We start from the raw sequence: 20,514 nt of genomic DNA, 5'->3' as shown, positions 1-20,514 counted from the left end.
CTGAAAGCATCAAAATCCAACCCTGTGGCCTGACTCTCCCGCCTCGGCATCTGACCCGACCTTCCCCAGTGGACAACCACCCCCCACCCCTTAGCCAGGACCTACCCCATGCACCTTAAAGGTGCACAGTTCTCCCTAGCCAGGTTGCTCAGTGGTTAGAGCGTCAGCCCTCGGACTGAAGGGTGGCCCATTGGATTTCAGTGACATACCTGGGCTGCAGGCTAGCACCCCTCCCTCCATCCCCCTCCCTCTCCCCTTCCCCATATGCATGCAGGAGGCAACCAATCCCAATCGATTTCGCTTTCTCTGTCTCCCCCTCCCTTCTACTCACTCTAAAAATCAATGGGAAAAATATCCTCGGGGTGAGGATTAACAAAAAAATAAATAAAGGCCCACAGCTCATTTCCGTGGAGGGTGAGCCCAACCCTAAGTGGGCTGGCTCACCTTGAGTTTTTAAAAATTTATATTCACTTAACTTGACAGAAAAAAAAAATGTGATGTACAAAAAAACGCCAAGATTTAGTCATCCTACATTCTCTCTTGGAGCTCTGTCAACGCAGCCATTTCCCCCTTTGCCATCAGATTGGGTGCGAGCTTACTGCTCCCCCTGCATTTCCTTAGGGGCAACTCGTTCTGTTGTCCATTGAAGGCCAGTCCTTCCCCAAGTTCCCCTCCTGACCTGCTCATGACCCTCGTGAGAAGCGAGGGACTTGCCCGCTTCCTCCCTCCCGCGGCGGGAGGGGTGGAGGGAGGAGGGCCGGGAGGAGACCGGGGAGGGGGTGGCTCTCCTTCCCGGCGGGGCGGGGGCCGGGCGAGGTCCCCAGCCCACTGGGCCGTGCCCACAATGGCCTGTTGTGGAAGGAGGCGGGCAGGAATGCGGCCGGGGGAGTCGGGCGGCCGCGGGGCGGGGCGGGGCGCTCGCAGCCGCAGCCTCTTACCTGCCCAGGTAGCTCGCATTTCCCGGCGAGCGGCGGCGCCCGCACCACCTGTCGCCCGTCCCGTCGCGCGGGCGGGGAGGACTGCGGGGACATGGCCCGGTAGAGTGCGTGGGGAGAAGGTGCGGGGTTCGGTCCGGGCAGCGCGGGGCGGCCGAGGGACGGCCCTGGCCCGGGGCGCGCGCGGCCGGCGGCAGCATGAAAAAGAACCAGACGGTGCAGGGCACCTTCAGCAAGATCTTCGGCAAGAAGCACGCCAGCCCCACCACCACCTCCCTGTACGTCACCAACCCCCCCTGGATTTTCACCCAGGAGGCCCCGGAGGAGGGGGCCAGGGTCTTGGGTAAGTGCGCCCGGGGGAGAGGAGGCGGCTCTGCCGTCCGGGCCGCGGGCTCCCGGCGGGCGCGGGGCGGAGGGGAAGGGACACGTTGGAACCTGCGGACCGGCCGGGAAGGAGCTGCCGGGAAGGGAGGTGGCGCCGAGCGGGTGTCTCTGGGAACGGGCTGTGGGGGGAAGAGGCGCGGGAGGAGGGGACCCTCCCCACCGGAGGGCGGAGACCTTTGCGGACCGCGTCGGGTCCCAGTCTTCCTTCCCAGGTGTTTACTCTCCCTCCCGGCTGGAAGTTAGGGCTGCTGCCTGAGCCTTCCCGGGGCGCAGTGGCTCCTCCTCCCCCAGCCGTTCTGTGGAGCCAAAGTGGCCCCCACAACGGAGGGCGAGGGGTGATCCCTTCAGCCCTCACCCTTTCCGATGTCTCTCTTCCCTCCGGCCCCTCCCCCCCGCATCTCCCCCTCCCCCTGCCCAGGGTCTCAGACAACTCTGCACGGGGAGGCCCAGGAGAGGCCCACGGGAGCCCCTGCTAGCTGGGTACCAGCCTGTGCAAGACACCAGCGCACTCCCTCGGGCCCGGCTGTCTGCGTGCTCTGATGGGAAGCCGGGGGTGGGACCGTGGAGGCCAGGGAAGCCGGCCTGACCCTGAGCCTGGCCGGAGTCAGGGTGGTGTATGGCTGCAGGCATCTGAAACCACCGTGCCGGCCCAGCCCGGGGGGCTGTGGGTCACCCTATCGCTGCATCTTTCTGCCTTTTATACCTTCTGTAACTGCGAGGAAACCGGGCGGGGAGGCGCAGGAACTCCCTTCTGGCCTATGATCCAAGGCTCTGGGCCCAAGGAGGTCACCCATCCGTGCTTTAGTTCACCTGCCTTCACTGTCTCCCCATTACCTTCACTGACCTTTATGGCCCCTGTACTGGGACCCACAAAGGATGTTGTAGCCTCGGCCCCTGCTGTTGGATTCAGTTCAGCACCCGGATTGTCACAACAGGGACACCAGCCACTAGCCACCCCGACAGGAGCAGGGCAAACAAGGGGTCACCTCTCCCTGACCCAAGGATCTCAAACCAGGGGGTGAACAGTTAACCACACGCCGCTCAGCCCTTCCCAAGCCCTTGCTATAAAAGATTAAGTGCAGAAGGAGAGAGAGGAAAGATGACCTCTGATTGCAGCTAGCATTTGAGCTGAAAGGAAAGGACATCGAGCATTTTGCAGAACAAACAGCAGGAGCAAAGGCTGGGAGGGGCTGGGCGGTTTGGAGGCACGGTGTAGGAATTTACAAATACATGTGCGCCGCCAAGAATAACTCTGTGAGGCCCGGACACCTCCCCTCACCTGTGTAGCAAGCATTTATCGATCCCTTCGGTGCAAGGTACCATTCTAAAGTCCTCGTGTTGTTGACTCGCTGAATCCTCAGCTAGCCGATGATGTAGGCACTGTTATTCCTGTCTGACAGATGAGGAGACTGAGCCACAGGGAGGTTAAGCAGCATGGCCAAGATCACACAGCTTTAAATGGCCCAGCCAGGATATTCTTAAGTGTACAATTTAATGATTTTTAGTAGACGTAAGGAGTTGTGCAACGATGACCACAATGGGGTTTTAGAACATTCCATTACCCCAACATTTCTCTCAGAGGCAGAGCCAATATCTGAACCCGGGCAGTCGGGCTGCAGAGAACATACTTTTAGCCAGTTTGTTGAATTGACTTCGTGGAAGGTAATTCAAGGGTGAATTTGACTGGAGTGGGTATCTGCCTGAGGACCTGCACACACACACACACACACACACACACACGCACGCACGCACGCACACACACACACACACACACCTCTACATTTTGGCCTGCACTGAGCCAGCTGCTGGTGGGGATCATTCCCTCCGGTGAGAGAAATGGGGGCATGGTGCATCTCCATGGGGGCATCTCCAACCAGCTGCTGCCTTCAGCAGCCTGGGCAGGGCTAGACCCCAGGGGGCAGCTCCTCCCATTGCCCCGCGCTGGGCTGGGCTGGGCTGCGCTGGGCTGGGCTGGGCTGGGCCGGGCCGCCAGCTGACTCAGCCTGGTCGCGCCCTGCACGTGGAGGGGTGGGAGACTCCGTGCGCTGGCAGGATGGCTCTCCAGTGTTTGTGGGGTGTCCCACCGGTGCGGGTGGGTGTGGCAGAGGTCCTCTTTTCCTGCTGAACAGGACAAGTACTTGGGGTTGGGGATGGGAGGGACCAGTGCTGGGGATTCTGTGATGTGATGGAGATTTCAGAACTGCCTTAGGGTCCTGCCTCTGCCAATAACGTGAGGACTAGCCAGTCTCTGGGCCTCAGTTTTTTCTTTCGTTAAATGGCGATGGTGTACAGTCTGCCTGCAGATGTCTGCTTGAGGTTTGTATGTGTTAGTGCTTTGAAGAGCATTAAAAAGAAATGCCCTAAAGCAAGGATTGGCAAATTATGGACCTGGCTCATCTCTAGCCCATGGCCTGTTTTTGTAAATAAAGTTTTATTGGAACATAGCCACACCCACCATTTACATAATGTTTATTGCCACCAATGTCCTGCTAAAGTGGCAGAATTAAGTAGCTGCAGCAGAGACTATGTGGCCCACAACGCTGAACATATTCACTAGTTGGCCCTTTATTATTGTCAGGTTTTCCCCAACCCTGAGCTCCCCCTGCCCTGGCCTGCGTCAGTCCCTCTTCCTAGCATTGCTGTGGACCAGAGGAAACGGGCATGAGGCGCTATCCTAAGGTCTCACGGGGTTCCTGAGTCTGTGATACCCTCTGCGAGGCTGGCGGTATCCAGCCCTTGGAGAAGGTGGTGGGATGGAGGGGGGCGATCAACCTGTGTGTGAGGGAAGTAAGGAGTAACCGCTGGCTCGGGAAAAATCTGTTTGCACAGGGTAGGCCTGGCACAGCGGGTAAAAGGCAAACAATCACATGAAGGTGGTGATGGATACACTTTTCTTTGAAGAATTTCCCTAACGTTTATCCCAGAAACTTACTCCACTTGAGGGCTTCACGTAATGCACTTGCAGTCCGCACGAAGCCTCCTGCCTTCCCCCAGCCACGCAAGGGTCTTGGCAAGTCCCGAGATGAGTGCGGGGCTGCAGCAGCCCGAGACCAGGGCCTGTGGGCGCCTCCCTGGTCTCTTGGGTTCACTGAGCCCAGCTTCTTTATCTACCACCACCCGCCCCGGCCCAGCCATGGGGCACCCCGCTCGCTGGGGAACTCTGTTTTCCCTCCAAATGTAAATCACCTTTGTCACAACCACCTAGGACACTTACTTTAAAATGCCGATTTCTCGGGTCCCACCTCAGGGATCCAAGTCGGAAGCGCAGGGCTGGGGCCCGGGGTCTGGATTGTTAGCAACGGAAGAGTTGAGAATCCTGGGGTTTCCTTCCCCAGGTGGGAGCTGGGCCGCTCTCTTCCCCCTAAGGCTTCCTGCGGGTTGTGAACAAATGTGTGGGAACTGGGGCCTAATCGGGAGAGCCCGTGCTCCTAGCGTGGCTGCTGGTTCTGTCATCCCTGCACCTAGGGGCCCTGACCTGAGTCTCCGGCCAGGCTAAAGGCTAGGAAGCCATGAGCCCCGAGGCCGAGCACATATTTCCCGCCAGGGCCCGGCAGGCAGCGGCCTGCGGAAAGCTGCCCTGTGCGGTGCAGGGCCGTGAAGGAGGCTGTTGTTTGCCCCGTCCCCTGGAGGTGAGCTGTGGTTTGCTGGCAGTGAGAACACACACACACACACCCTCTCTGCTGCCCATTATATAAGCTCCTCGTGTCTCCACAGTTCAGTTCAGAAAGACAGGCCCTCCCTCCACCACTGCGGACCGGCTCAGGGCGCCCTTCTCTCCCAGCCAGTCAATTAATAACAATAATAATACCGGCATTATCAGTATTTCCTGAACCAGGCACTATGCTAAACAAACACTACATACGTTTTCTCAGTTGAGGAAAGAGACTCAGCAGGCTCAGGTAGGTAAAGGACTCTCAGGGCGGCTCAAGCAGTAAAGTGCTTCCCGGGCCCTGGTTAAGCTCCGATTCTGACGGTCAGTTAGGGATGGAGGGAGACTGCACTTTCCGCTGGTTCCCAGGCGCAGGCCTCCCGCAGGTCAGAGCCTGCTTGGAGTAGCGCGTCCCAGCTGGGAAGCTGAGGGCCTGTGTGCTGAACTGGCCCCCATCGCCTCCCCGCCATCGCTCCCCGCAAGGCTGCTTCCTCTCTGCTCCCCCTCCTCTGCTCTGTGGCTCCTGCCCCACCCCAGCCCCACCTTCAGCGTCCCCTCTGCCCTTGGACAAAGTCCTCTCTCTGGCACTGGGGTCAGGCCTGCTGGAGCTTGCTGGGACAGACTGGCCTTTTCAGGTTCCCGTCATGTGGGCCTGTTAATTAGAGATGAAGGGCCTCATTAACGCCATTGTGAGTTTCATTCACATGGGGGGGGGGGGGGAGAAACGACACCTCCCATCCCCCACTGCTTCCCTGAAAAGCTGGGGCTTCCCTGGTGGCCAAGGATTAGATGCCCTATTCTGTGAGCTAGAGGCAGGGGAGGGGCGTCTGTTTTGGGGTTCTGGGTTACTCTGGGTCAAAGCAACAAGCTCAAGCCCCACCCCTCCTAAGCCCTTGGAATCCAATTAGAACTGTGGCCAGTGCTGCTGGGGTCATTTGGGGGCTCCTATCAATTTGGGATTGTACATCATCACCCCAGCCTTCATCTTATCCCTGCTGGCTTCTTCCCTCCCATCCTAATTTTGGGAGGCTTCCTGCAAAATAAGAGCAATTTATCCCCACCTGACAGGTGGGGAAACAGCCTGAGAAAGTGCTCAAAGCCATCAGGTGGGGTTCTGATTCCTGGGTTCGTTCGTGTCCTCTAGGCCTCACCGACTTTCACTCTGGAGAACAGGACCGAGGGCAGAGCTGATGGGTCCCCACACTATTTCCCTGCTGTGCTGGCTGATAGCAGAGGAAACTGGATTCTAGAGTTAGGTGCCTGGGCGTGAGTCCTGGCCCCTATTACTCACCAGCTGTGCCGCCTTGGCAGGGGACCTAACCTCTCTGAGCCTCAGAGTTCTCATCTGCAAAATGCAAATAGTGAGAGGACCTCCCCGACAGGTTTGTGAAGGGCACTTGGAGTAGTGCCTGGCTCATCACACAAGCTTAATACATGTTAGACATTTGCGTTTTTGTTATTATATTCTTCTAGTGTGGACCTAGCTGTCCTGGACCTCAGCTTCCACGGAGACCCAGGGGCAGCTTTGGAGCTGGGGAGGGAGAGCACTTTCCTGGGCTGTCCACCTTGGACTGCGTGAGGAAAGGAATGCCCCAAACCTGGTGGGAGGCTCCAGATTTGGGGGGAAAGGGGAGGAAAAAGGGGTTGGGTGTGAGGCAGCAGCTTGGGCCCAGCTCTCAGCTTCCCCAAAGCTGGCCATTCCCCACTCCACTTAACACACGTGTACACACATACACAGCCCCAGACCGAGAGAACCAGGCCAGCCTGTTTGGGGGGAGGCAGTGAGCCATGCGCCGTGTGTAAGGCACTGCATTATTTGTGCCTGGCGCCCAGCTCCACCCGTCAGGGCCCTATATGGGCCCGGTACCCCTGCTGCGCTGTGACCTTGGGCCAGCCCCACCCACTCTGGGCCTCAGTGTTCTCACCTACAGAGAGGGTAGCCTCAAGGGTCTAGACTCAGAGTCGACCCCCCCCCCACCCCCCGCCCTGGACAAGAGAGCAGTGGGCCACCTGCCTCCCAGTGGCTTTCACCCACGGGTAGAGGTGTTCACCCACAATCTGCTAGTGACACAGCCTAATCAGCAGCCCTCCCGATTGCTGGGCACAAATTATCTCCTAGGCGCTGTGCTGACCCGTGGCACACTTTATCTCATTCAGCCTCACACCAGCCCCCCAGCAGGGGCCACTGCTCACATTTACAAAGAGGAGGAAACAGCCTCAGAGAGATCTAGTAGCACCCCAAGGCCCCGCAGGTGACAAGTGATGGAGCAGGGTCTGGAACCCAAGTTCAGGTGAGCTCTGTACCCTGGCCCTCCCCTCCCCGCTGGGGGTCTCCGGCTGGGGGCCGAGCCTTGGCTGCAGGCTTCTCAGAGCCCGGGCACCTTCAGCCACAGGGTCAGGTCCTCCTGAGGGAGGAGGGAGTGCCCTCCCCCGGTTGGCATCTGAGGTGAAGCCTTCCTGCCGAAACAGGCGTGGCACCAGGATTATTCTGGAGCCAGGTGTTTAGAATATTAGGTGGTTTTCATGTGAACTGGAGCCCTTGAGGGAGTGTAAATAAAAGCAAAGCCGCCTTCATTTCCTGCCCATCTGGGAGGGAGAAACAGAACCACTGGCAGGAGTCCTGTGCACAATCCCGCAGAAAGGACTTCATTTGGGAGGAAATTGGGACAATCCCATGAGAAAGAGGACTTCATTGGGGAGGGGGGGGTTGGGACAATCCCATGAGAAAGAGGACTTCATTGGGGGGGGGGGATTGGGACAATCCATGAGAAAGAGGACTTCATTGGGGGGGGGATTGGGACAATCCATGAGAAAGAGGACTTCATTGGGGGGGGGGATTGGGACAATCCATGAGAAAGAGAACTTCATTGGGGAGGATTGGGACAATCCATGAGAAAGAGGACTTCATTGGGGGGGATTGGGACAATCCATGAGAAAGAGAACTTCATTGGGGGGGATTGGGACAATCCATGAGAAAGAGGACTTCATTGCGGGGGAGGATTGGGACAATCCCATGAGAAAGAGGACTTCATTGGGGGCGGGGGGATTGGGACAATCCATGAGAAAGAGGACTTCATTGCGGGGGAGGATTGGGACAATCCATGAGAAAGAGGGCTTCATTGGGGGGGATTGGGACAATCCATGAGAAAGAGGACTTCATTGGGGGGTGTTGGGACAATCCATGAGAAAGAGGACTTCATTGGGGGGGATTGGGACAATCCCATGAGAAAGAGGACTTCATGGGGGGGGGGTTGGGACAATCCCATGAGAAAGAGGACTTCATTGGGGGGGATTGGGACAATCCATGAGAAGAGGACTTCATTGGGGGCGGGGGGATTGGGACAATCCATGAGAAAGAGGACTTCATGGGGGGGTTGGAACAATCCATAAGAAAGAGGACTTCATGGGGGGGGGGGAATGGGACAATCCCATGAGAAAGAGGACTTCATTGGGGGGGGGGGATTGGGACAATCCCATGAGAAAGAGGACTTCATTGGGGGAAAAGGATTGTTTTAATGATTGGGGTGGGTAAATGGAAGCAGGCCTGGACTCTCCTATTTTATCACTGTGTCGTTTTTAGAAGAATTTGTCAGACAGAGAGGCTTGAGTTTGTACCTCGACAGGGCTGTGGCTGTGGCTCTGTCCAGACCTGCTTCCTGGCCTCCCAAGGCTTCCTGGCTGCTGGGATTGCTCCGGGGTCTCCTGAGGTACGCCTCCTCTCTGGAAGCTTCTGAATCCACGGTGGCTCCCTTTCCCGCCTTCTGATCCACTGGGATGCTCCTCAGCTGCCTCTCTGCTCCGTGGGGCCAGTTCAACACCTCTGAGACCCCCCAGGACCCTTCCAGGGGGAAAGGACCATGAAAGGCAGACACGGGGATTCCAAGTTCAGGGTGGACAAGACGATAGAATGGGGCCCCTCTTTCCTTTTTTTTTTTTTTTTTTTTTAATATATTTCATTGATTTTCCACAGAGAGGAAGGGAGAGAGATAGATAGTTAGAGACATCGATGAGAGAGAAACATTGATCAGCTGCCTCCTTCACACTCCCTACTGGGGATGTGCCCGCAACCAAGGTACATGCCCTTGACCGGAATCGAACCTGGGACCTTTCAGTCTGTGGGCTGACGCTCTATCCACTGAGCCAAACCGGTTTCGGCTCCTTTCTTTCTTTTATTTTTTCAGGCTTAGGTTACAGATAAATGAGTATTTTACATGTCAACATGCTGTCTTGTGACAAATTACAAAGGAAATCAAACATTCATAGCAATTTGCATGTATGCCAATATACTGAATGTTAACAACTTGATTATTACAGTCCACAAGTTACCTCCAAGTGCTTATTCAGAGTAAAATTCTGATTTATTTTTAATTGAACGTATTGGGGTGACATTGGTTAATAAAATCACATGGGTTTCAGGTGTGCCATTCCATAACAGCGTCTGTATATTGTACTGTGTGTTCGCCACCCCAGGTCCAGTCTCCTTCCATCCCCTTTTACCCCCCTTTGCCCTCTTCCACCTGCCCCACCCCTTTACCTCCGGTGACCCCCCCCCCACTGTTGTCTGTGTCTGTGAGTTGTTTCTGGACCCTCTTTTAAGTCTCATCGTGTCCTCAGAGAGCAGGTCGTCCCGCCTCCTCCCCGCCACCCCCTTCACCTCCTCACTGTCCCTCCCTCAAGAGGTGGCCTGCCCCCCTCGCCTCCTCAGTGGAGGAGGGGCTGCCTCTCAGGACGGCCCATCCTCGGCCCTGACCCTGATCTCTGTGGAGCCCTGCACTTGCATAGGAAAATCCCCAGGGTCGGACTATTGTCTTTTGTGTTGTTGTGGACTTTGACTTTGAGGCTCCGAAAACCTCGGCCCTGACCTTGAACCCCGGAGGACCTAGCTTATGGAGGTGGCCACACTTGCCTCCCCTGTTGGTGGGCCAGCCCAGGTCTGAGGGCCCCAGGGAAGGTCTGCCAGGTTTTAGCCGCAGCGCTTTAAAAAAAAAAATGTATCTTTATAGTTGAAAGTATTACAGATGCCCCTCCCCCCCATTGACCCCTCCCACCCCGCACCCCCCCCCCCTCCCGACCTGGCCACAGCTCTTTATTGGGGGTGGGGGTGGGGGGCGGTTAAAACAACATACGTTTATTATCTCACACTTCTGTGGACTAAAACTAGATGTCGGCAGGACTGCGTTCCTTCCTGGAGGCTGTGGGGAGACTCTTTTCTCCCCTTTTCCGGCCGTTTTCCGAGGCGGCCTGTGGTCCTTGGCTCGTGGTCTCCTGCCCTCGCCCTGCCCTCGGAGGCAGCAGTGGCCAGTCAAGTCTTCCTCACATCACGGCCCTCTGACTCTGCCGCCTCACCCCTCCCCTGACGCCCAGCCGCACCTCCTAGAACCTCCAGATGACACTGGCCTCGCAGAGGTGCCCCAGTGGGGCGGGCGCCACCGGGCCTCCACCCGCCTCAGCCCAGCCCCTCCCCTCAGCGGCTTTTCCCGAGAACAGTTGTTCTTAGAAAGGATTTCCCTGCTAAAAACAGCCACACACCGACCGAGACAGCAGTACCTGGTAGTCAAGGCTGAGTCATGGAACCTATAGGTGCTTGGAGGGCCGGCCTGTGTGTGGGTCAGATCTGGCTGTGCCCTGACCCCTGCATGGGCCTGGGCCAGCGGCTTCACCTCCCACTCCTCCCCAGCTCCGTGGCCAAGCTGAGCCTCCCTTCCCCGGCCCCTGAACCCCCACCTCCCATCCACGTCCTGTAAATGGTGGGATGAGGACACCCCCCCAACCCCCCACCCCCACAGCAGTGTGTGTAGTGGTTCAGAGATCAGCCCAGGACCAAGACCCCAGCTTCACCACTTTGGGGCTTTGGGCAGCAGCGTATTAGACCTCTCTGTGCCTCCGTTTCCTCATCTGTAAAATAGGGGTAATGATCATGCAAATTGCATGGGGCTGTTTTGAGAATGAAAGGAATTAATAATGTTTGAGATGCCTGGCCCGTTAAAATTGTTCCGTAAGTTTTACCTATTATTATGTTATTTCCACGACTATAGTGATCACCTTGCCAGGGTGCTTGCTTCTGAAGTTCCTAGATGCACAAGAACAGTAGCCATTCACATCATGATAACCCAGCTGTTGAAAGAGGCTCCCTGGACCCAACACCGTGCAGAGCTTAGCGAGAGGGTCTGCCTAGGAGAGAGTGCCTCTCACCGGGTCCCTGTGTCAGTCCCCACCCCACCCTCACTACTACAAGGGCCGAAGCCCTATCAGATCTAAGACCTGGGACACCCCCCCACCCCCCACGAAGCACTGTCTATGTCACAGGAGATCCTGGCGCCAACACTCAGACTCTTGGGAGCCAGAGAGAATACTGTGGGCTTGAAGAGTAGCTGCTGGGTGCCTGCAGTTATCTCTACTTTTGTTGGTTCTGCATTCTCCCCTGGCTTCCCCACCCCCCTTGCCCCGCCCCCTGCTCTTGGTCTGCAGCCTCAGGTTGGAGCCCAGCAGCCAGGACTGGGGAATCCTGACTTTGGGAGTGCACGCTGCAGGCAGGGAACCGGAGCGCCCTGGGACTGCGGAGCGCACGGGGAAAACCGGCCCTTTTGGCCCTTTGGAGAGATGGGGAGTCTTAAATGTACCGCTGCCTCTCTGCCTGGTAGGGCAGCAGACAGGGCTCTGCACCCCTACCTGGGGTGCTCCCAGGGGTCAATGTCACATTCGAAGCCCAGCTTGTCACATAGAGGGCCATAGCTGTACGCCTCGGAGTTGGGGATGAATATATTCTGATCCCAGGACCTCTCGGACAAGCCCAGTCTCTTTTGAATAAATTATCTGGCTTTCTTGCACTTCTTTCCTAAAGTCACCTGCAAGGGGAAATGTAAGCATCATTCCTTAAATGCTCCAGTTAGTAGAATTCCGATTAATTGGGATTTTGACCTTCCTTCTCTTGCCCCTCTGGCTATAGAGAAAGAGAAACTCCCTCCTGGCCTGTGAAGTGTATGTAAGCCCTCCTTGCTTGTGAGTGACATTGTAGGAGGCGACAGTGTGAACCTGAGATGGGGTGTGAGATTCGTAGCAGCCATGTGTTGTGTGAAGGGTCATGAGGAAGATTGGCTGAGAAAGTGTGGTGGCTCCTCACACCCTCCCCACGACTGTAGAGACAGCTTGGGGCACAGGCTGCTGCTGGAGGGAGCAGAACCCTCCCTATCACCTGCCTGCAGGGACAGAGACCACACTTGTTGAGCACCTACTATGTGCTGGCCACACTCCCTCCTCACAACAGTCCTATGAGGCGGGCACTATCATCACCCCATTGTGCACCTGGGAAAACTGAGGCCGGCAAGGTTAAGGGACACAGCCAGCCAGGCAGTGGCAGAGCTGGGATGTGGACTGGGTCACGTGGACCCTGCTGTCCTGCTCCTTCTGCTCTGCCCTCAGGGGCGCATCACACACAGCCGTGCACACACCATCGGTGGATGGGGCTTGGAGGAGCCCCGGTGGGTGCTGGGTGACGGGGCCGGCAGGCGGCCTCATCTCCTCTGCTTGTTCCAGATTAGAAAGCCAAACACTTGAGGGGAAGGCAGCTTGTTTTCCTCCCTCTCCGAGATAAGCTCCAGCTGGGGCCCTGGCCAAGCTCCCAGGGCCCCCAAAGGAGAGTCAACCTGTGAGAGTGACAGTTTAAGGCCTGTAGGGGCTGGCTCAGGAGAGAGATGGCTGCTGGGAGCTGAGCGTCCCGGGAAGGCTGCAGAAGACCCCAAGAAACCAGCCCCGGAAGTCCCCCCAATCCTGCCCCATGAGCACACACCGCATCTGTGGGATCTGAGTCAACCGGCCAACCGCTGGGCAGATTGAACTCAGTGGCCGGCGTGCCTTTGATGTCCAGCTCACGGTCTCCCCTCGCCTGTCTCCTCTAGATGGGATCTATTATGGAGACAATCGGTTTGACACGGTGAGCGAGTCAGGAACTGCCACGCTGAAAGCTCGGCCCAGAGTTCGGCCCCTGCTGACCTTCCTTCCGCTGGTGAGTACAGTTCTGCCCTGGGATCTGGGGGTCTTCTCTGGACGGGCCACCTCGGCGGCCACGGAGGAGGGAGCCCACCTGCCCTGGGCTAGTGGACATCAGCCTCACCCTCTGTCCATTTCTTCCGATGCCAACCCAGGGTGGCTGCTGGGAGGAGGCATGGCTGAGACTCGTGGCAGAAAGGCTGGGATTAGGGGTGTTAGCCCCTCCATTTGAAACCCCGGGAGAGGTTAAGGGGAACTTGTGTGCAAAAGCAATGCAGTGGTGGGTACCTCCAGCTAAGGAGGATTCGTATTTCATAATCACTGATGGCTGTCCGCTCCGTGCCAGGCCCTGCCTTAGGTGCTGGGATGTGGAGGTGACTGAGCCAACATTGCAGCTCTCAAGGCAGGTCACGAGTGAATAAACAGACTATTAGAACATGGGCCAGGACAGGGGCAGTTGATCCAGTAATAGGGGTGGTCAAGGAGGGCTTCCTGGAAGAGGTGACACGTGAGCTGTCTCGAAGGACAAAGAGCAGCGACCCTTGGGAGAAGGGGATTTGCTTGTAGATCTAAAACTACAAAAAACACACAAACAAAACAACCCAAAACTCCCTTCTGGAGCCTGTGATGGACTCTTGTTCTTTGACAAGAGAGACTGCTCTGTGACTGGCTCTTTTTACTGTGATGAGAGTTTCTGGGTTTTCTGGGACAGCCTAGACTAGCGCTGTCCTATAGAAATACCATGTAAGCCTCATATGCAATTTTAAGTTTTCTAGTACCTACCTTAAAAGAAATGGGTAAAATTAATTTTCATAACATATTTTACTTAACCCAATGTATTCAAAAGATTATCATTTCAACATTTAGTCAGTGTGAAAAATACCCATGAGAAGTTTTACATTCTTTTCTCACACTAAGTCTTTAAAATCTTGCACTAGCCGGTTTGGCTCAGTGGATAGAGCATGGGCCCACGGACTAAAGCAGGCGTCCTCAAACTACGGCCCGCGGGCCACATGCGGGTGTTTTTGCCGTTTTGTTTTTTTACTTCAAAATAAGGTATGTGCAGTTAGGCATTTGTTTATAGTTTTTTTTTTAAACTATAGTCCGGCCCTCCAACGGTCTGAGGGACAGTGAACTGTCCCCCCGTTTAAAAAGTGTGAGGACCCCTGGACTAAAGGATCCCGGATTTGATTCCAGTCAAGGGCACGTCCTTGGTTGCAGGTTCCCCAATCCTGGTTGGGGTGCATGCAGGAGGCAACCAATTGATGTGTCTCTCTCACATCAATGTTTCTCTCTGTCTCTCCCTCTTCCTTCCCACTCTCTCTAAAAATCAATGGGAACATATCCTCGGGTGAGGATTAACAACCACCAAAAATCTGGGGTACTGCACTTAGGGCACACACACCCCACTTCCAACAGCGACACTCAGGTGCTCCGCAGTGCATGTGCCAGTGGCTCCTGTTGGACAGCCCAGGTCTAGAGCCTCAACAGTCAGCCCCATCGATTCTAGGTTCACTCCTGTCTGTCAGGGGGGTCCCGGTCGGGGCAATACTGTTTCTGGGCTCCGTGAGGATTTGTACCACCTGCACTGATGAGGCACCAAATCCTGGCCCGAGTGCTCAGGGTCTGTTGGACCTCAGGCACCCCACACCTTGGTCCTGGGCACCGCCAGGTTCTGCCCAGCACTGCCTGGCACAACCACCTTTCTCCACCACCATTTTTTTTTTCCTGGTGTATCCAACCTCACCAACCAGAGCCCGAGATTCTAGAAGGAATAGGCCGAGCCTTACATTCTCCTTGCTGTATCCCCAGGGCCTCTCTGTGGAGGGCTGAGCACACAGACCTCTGGAAATACAACTTTAAATAATTTATTTTCTGTTTATAAAAACAATTCACAGACAAACACAGGAAGAACAACAAAAAGGTATAAAGCAGATGAGTCAGCCCTACCTTTGTTTCTAGGGGTGCATAAACCTGTTACAGGGGTCATTGCACCCATAAATACAGACTAAGTAATTTTCCTATTGCTGGAGGTAATTAGATTCTCTCCCCTCATGCACCCCCAGCACACATACTCAGATCACAGACGTGTGGGCCCGTGGCTGACACGCCCATACCCAGTCTGGTTGGAAAATATTGAAATAAAAGTCTGTTCCCCCTTGAGTGGCTCTTGCTGTCCTGGTTTCTCCACCAGATCTGAGTCAACAACGAACAGGTTAATGCTGAGTTTATTCTGATTGGCTGGCACCCTGTATGCCCCACCCACCCACTTCGGGTCCCTTTGGTGACCTGGGCAAGTCCCAGCCTTTCTGCTCTTGGTTCTGGTTTGGACACTCGGGTTAGATCTGGTTTGGGCCAACCAGGTCCTGACTCAGGGGCCCGGCAGACCCCAGTCAGGCAGCCACCAGAGGGGGCTTGGCCGGCTGGTCAGGCCTGGCGACCTGAGGCTGCTTTCGGGGAGCGGCCCTTCCAGGCAAGCCCCAGAGCCAGCCCAGAACGCGGGGCTTCCCCAGCGCACTCACACCCCCTCACTGGTGAGCGCCAGAGAAGGAACACACGGAAAACTGCCAACTCAAAGGGGCTCATGAGGTCCACACTAGCCTCATTTTACAGAGGCAGGAACTGAACCCCAAAAGGGAAGTTCGCCCCTTGCCTCCGAGCCCACTGGGAGCCCGCTGAACAGGGAAAGGCAGGTGGAGTGGCGTGCAATGTTCCCGGGTGTGTCAGTCAACAGCCTGACACAGGAATCAGGGAAGTGCTGTCATTAAGCCCCATTTTACAGAGGGGAACGTGAAGCACAGAATGTGGCAGGGACTTGTTTAAGGTCACACAGCTCCTAAGTGGCAGAGCTGGGATTTGAACCCCTGCAGCTGGGTTCCAGGGTCCAAGTTCTATTCAAGCCATTCTACTCTCCCTCCATCCACTATCTAGAAGCTTTGATCTTCCCTCCCAGCACCAGCCTGCAGAACCACCTGCACCTCCTGCCCGCCTCTCTCTCCTGCCAGCAGCTGGGCCTGCTGGGCACCCGGCTGTCTTGCCTCTGTGGGGACACAGACCCCTTTGAGACCGTGACGAGGCTCTGGGCACATACATGCGATGTTGCTGATGCAGAGGGCTCTCGGGCCCCCGGAAGCCCTCCTATGGGGCACCTTTGGGTTAGGAACCCTTGGCCTGATGACCCATATCCCGGGGCCATCTCTGTGCTCCCGACTTAGGTAACAAGATACACCGCAGCCCCATCATCTTTCATCACCGGTTCCTGGGCTGAGGGGAACCTGGCTCCTCGCCCTTAGGCCCTGGGCCAGGCCCTTTGCTGTCTTCCAGCTGGGGCAGGAGGCTGGGGCATGGGGCAGGAGGCCGGGCATGGAGGAGGAGGAGAAGACAGAGCTGTGGGTGTGGTCCACACACAGACCCACGCCCAGCCCCTCCGAGTCAGGCTGGGTGGGGAGTGGCACTGTCCTAACCAGCTGGGCCTCTCCCTCCGGGTCCTCCCTCCCCACCCAGGGGGGCAGCCGCGCCGAGAAGCCAGGCTCAGCCCGGCCAGGCCCAAGCTCTTCCTGCTCTGCCTGGACCGGGGTCGTCTTGTCTTCCAAATGCACCCTCACCCTCACCGTCAGTGTCCCACACGAGCCTGCGACGGGGCGGTGCGGGGGGGGGGGGGGGGGGGGCCGGGGGGGGAGAGGGCACGATGCGGGGTAAGGACAACAGCAGGTGTCTGCCCTCCCTGGAGCGTCCTCGCTCTGTTGGAGGCGGGAGTTCAGAGAACTAGCAGATGCCTCCTCAGGTGCCCGGCAGCCATAGGCCTGTTATGAAAAGGACCTGACTGATCCTCGGGTAACTGGCACCGTCCCTGCTCCTCACCCGCGGGAGGGTCCCCCTGCTGCGCTGTGTTAGGGTAACTCCCCCAGTGTGGTCCGCTCTCTGGAGGCCCCCCCAAAGCGGGCCCCTCAGCACAGGGATCACGCCCAGAGCCCTGCTTCACCTCCGGAAGGGCGGCTGTCCAGCCACCAGGACCTCCCTCTTCCTGCTCAGAGGGCTCTGAGGAGCTGGGTCACGATTGCCAAGCTTCAGACCTGGGGGGCCCTCAGTGCTCATCTGGGGCCCCCGAGGGACGGGGCCTGCCCATCACACAGCTCAATGAGGCAGCGATGGGATCCGAACCGGTCTCCTCCCCGTCCAGTCCTGCCCACACCACGCGGGCCTGGGAGGAGCGGGAAGGATCCTTCCTCCCCACTTGCTTCCCCTCCAAGGGGAAGCCGGGCCCCGGGCTCAGCCAGAGCCCGTGCACAGCGTTCAGAGCCGCGTCCCTGGGACAGCTGGTCGTGGGAGGCTTATACTTCCCTCTGGGGTTCCCTCTTCCCCACCCTGGTCTGCCTGAAACCATCCCCAGGGTGAGACATGTGAGGAATTAAAAATTAAATGCCAATGTGGCAAGTATGGGGAAACTGGCCAGACAGGTCCCCGGGTGCCCCGGGCAGTGAGAGCTCCCTGGTCACCCCACCCTCTGAGTCAGGCAGGCCTGGCTGTGCCCGGGGCAGGCCCCCACCTGCCCTGGACCCCCGCCCGGAAGCTCAGAGAGGGTCCGTGCCAGCCGGATTGGCTTTTGGCAGATTTATGTGGCTGGCGTTGGCTGGGAGGGTTGTGGGTGAGGGAGCTCTGTGTTCATGTGGGGAACACGTCAGGAGCATGTTCACGAACCTGAGCTCCGTGTATTCCTGTCAGAGACCTGCAGGCAGAGTACCGACCTAGCGCCCGCCCCCTGCAGCCCACCCCTCCCCTCCCCTTGCTCCTTCCCCGGGCCGAGAGGGCCTCCCCTGATCTCCCAAGCTCCACCCACACCCTCATCCTTACCACACCAGCCACCCCTGCCACCCCTGCCATGCCTGGGCCCGTGTGGCCTCGGAGGACTGACCGGGGAAGAAGCTCAAGTGGGCTCAGGACCGTCTGGGCAGGGAATTCTGGGCCCTCGGGCCCTGACAGGGTCAAGAAGAGGGTGAGGGTGGTATAGGTTCGAGGGCACGTCCCCTTGCCCCGTGGACCCCTTGCCCTCAGGAACCAGAGCTGGGCCCCTGTAGCACACAGCCCAGGGCAGGGCCTGCTAGCCCGCGTCTAAGAGCAGGTCTGGGTGGCAGGCAGGTCCAGAGGGGCGGCCTCGTGGTGGGACTCTTCTCTGGCCCCAGGAGTGGGGTGAGCAATGGCAGCGGGTGCGGCTGGGCCAGGGAAGCAATTGGCTCTTTTATAGAAAGTTCACTGGCTGCCAGTTTCAGAGAAGCTGCTCCATGGGGAACACAGACCCCGCCCCTCCCTCTGCCCACAAAGCCAGGGAGACACCTGGCTGGGCTTCACCCAGCTACGGACCTGGTGCCTGGACGGCGTTCCTTGTGGCTGTCACTTTGGGGTCCCATCCCCTGCTCCTCCAGCTAGTGCCCCTAGCCTTGCCCGGCTCTGACGCTGGCTCGGGGTCATCTCCCTGACCCCCTGCAGCTCCGCACCCCACCCTGAGGTGCCCCAGCCGAGCTGGTGAGGAACCTGGTGAGGAGGTTTGCATTCCGCGATGTGTGGCTAACTCAGAGCTGGCCTGTGCCCAAGGTCAACCAGGTATTGCCCATTAGCCCAGCCCTGGGGACCCACCTTGGGGTTTGGCTGGAGGTTGAGGAATCCCAGGCATGAGGATGTGTCCCAGGCATGAGGAGGCCAAGGGCAGGGGCCGTCAGCAGGGTGTTAGCAGCGGGCTCTGACCCTCTAAAACCTTACGGGGGAGACCAACCTTAACATCGAAGCGTGTCTTCCTCCCGTCCTCCTTCCTGTCTGTCCTTCCTCCTTCTCGTCGGCTCTGAGACGTTTGTAGTCAGAAGGGCAGTAGGGGGTTCCTGACCCTGACCTTGGGAAGTGCCCATCTCTTCAGATCCACCAGGCAAACACTCCCCGGAGCAAGGGCTCCACTGAGCCTCAATATATTTTTATTGATTTTAGAGAGAGATAGAAACATCAATGATGAGAGAGAATCATTGATCAGCTGCCTCCTGCACTCCCCCCACTGGGGATCGAGCCCGCAACCCAGGCACATGCCCTTGGCCGGAATCGAACCTGGGACCCCTCTGTCCACAGGCCCACACTCTATCCACTGAGCCAAACCGGCCAGGGCGAGATGGCCTTTCTTGAACGCTAACTCCACAGCATCTTCAGGTGGGTGACAGCATACGAGGGAAGTGGGATTGTCCCCATTTTACAGATGAAAAAACTGAGCCCCCGAAGGCAAGCGAGGGGCACACTTATTGGTCACTGACGACGTGTCAGATGCTGCCTACGATTGCTCTGGGACAGTGAGTTAAATTAAGATCGCCAGTCTGGCCTGCCTGACTCCAACGTTTGTGTTCTTTCCATTTGATCACAAGAATTTTTTTTAAAAATTACTATTGTATTGGTGTGTTTTTTTTAATTACGATGGAAACAAAAGTTCATTGTTAAGAACCTAGAAATAGAGATAAGTATAAAGAAGGAAATAATTATAAATATTCTTGGAATGGCACCCTTGTCCCCCAGCTAGTCGTTGCTGGGTAACTTTCAAAAGACTTGGCTGTGATGGCTTTGAAAGGGCTGCTTGACTGAGCTGGGAGCTGGCTCGTGTCCCTGGGTGAGTGAGTGAGGTGGCCCGGGACCTTAGCTTCTGGGCGTTGTCAGGTGTAGGGACGAGGAAGGGCTGAGGCCCAGTTTCGTGTGAGTGCCCCACCCGGCAGGGCCGGGGCTGGACTCTGCCCCTGCGTTGAGCAAGGCCTGCTGGGGCAGCAGGGCAGGGAGCGGCGTGGCCATGGCCGGCTGCCCACTGGCCCGAGGAGGGGCCGGCCCCAGAGGCACTCCGATGCTCATTTGCATGTTCTCAGGTGTTTCCTTGCCCACAGGTGGTGCACCTCTCTCTGTTGAAAGGTCACACTCCCCTCTCCCCCGAGGGTGTGCAGGGGCAGGCCTACCCCTGCAGGGAGCAGGGTCTATCCATTGCCCAGGGTGGGGCACAGCCAGCTCGCCCGCCGACTGCATGCAGCCGTGGGAGTCCTGTGTCTGAAGCCAGCAGTGACCACAGGCCCAGCCCTGCCTGCCTGGCCTCACCCTGTGGCTTCAGGAACTCCTCCTCCCAGTTTTCCTCGACCTTTTCCCCACCTGCCCCTTTCCCTCTCTGGAGGCAAATAACTATCCGGAGACAATGGCAGATTCTGTCCCAACACCCCGTCATCACGGGGTAGCCCCGAGTGTCCAAGCCACCGCCCATGGGGCCTAGGTGAGCTGAGTCACAGCCAGGACACCTATGGGCTAGGCTCAGTGCACGGTGATTGAAAGGATCCTTCGGTGCTATTCACAGCAGAGGCTACGGAGAAGTGACTTCGCTCTGAGTTATTATCGGGGGGCCAGGGGGAGGCCTGGCACTAGAACACAGGTTGTCTCCTCTCTGTCCTGTGTTCTTTCTGTCATTCATCCACTCACTCAACAAACATTTGTTGAACTGCCAGTCTGTGCCAGGCATGTACGAAGAATTGGCCGCCACCCACAAGTGGGCTGGGCTGGGGT

At 57.3% G+C, this 20,514-nt stretch overlaps 1 protein-coding gene across 1 annotated transcript in view; it reads left to right on the top strand.

The window, feature by feature from the left end:
• The first annotated feature begins 950 nt into the window (after window positions 1-950).
• The window catches only part of C10H6orf132 (chromosome 10 C6orf132 homolog), a 32,715-nt gene continuing 13,151 nt past the window's right edge, over window positions 951-20,514 (top strand). The window contains exons 1-2 of the mRNA XM_008158930.3: window positions 951-1,278; window positions 12,864-12,970. Coding sequence (XP_008157152.2) covers window positions 1,134-1,278; window positions 12,864-12,970 — 252 coding nt within the window. The 5' untranslated portion in view covers window positions 951-1,133. The remainder of the gene's footprint in view (window positions 1,279-12,863; window positions 12,971-20,514) is intronic.

This window comes from Eptesicus fuscus, chromosome 10 (assembly GCF_027574615.1).
Source record: "Eptesicus fuscus isolate TK198812 chromosome 10, DD_ASM_mEF_20220401, whole genome shotgun sequence".
NCBI classification, from domain to species: Eukaryota; Metazoa; Chordata; class Mammalia; order Chiroptera; family Vespertilionidae; genus Eptesicus; species Eptesicus fuscus.
This window is presented reverse-complemented; position numbering and strand designations above follow the sequence as displayed.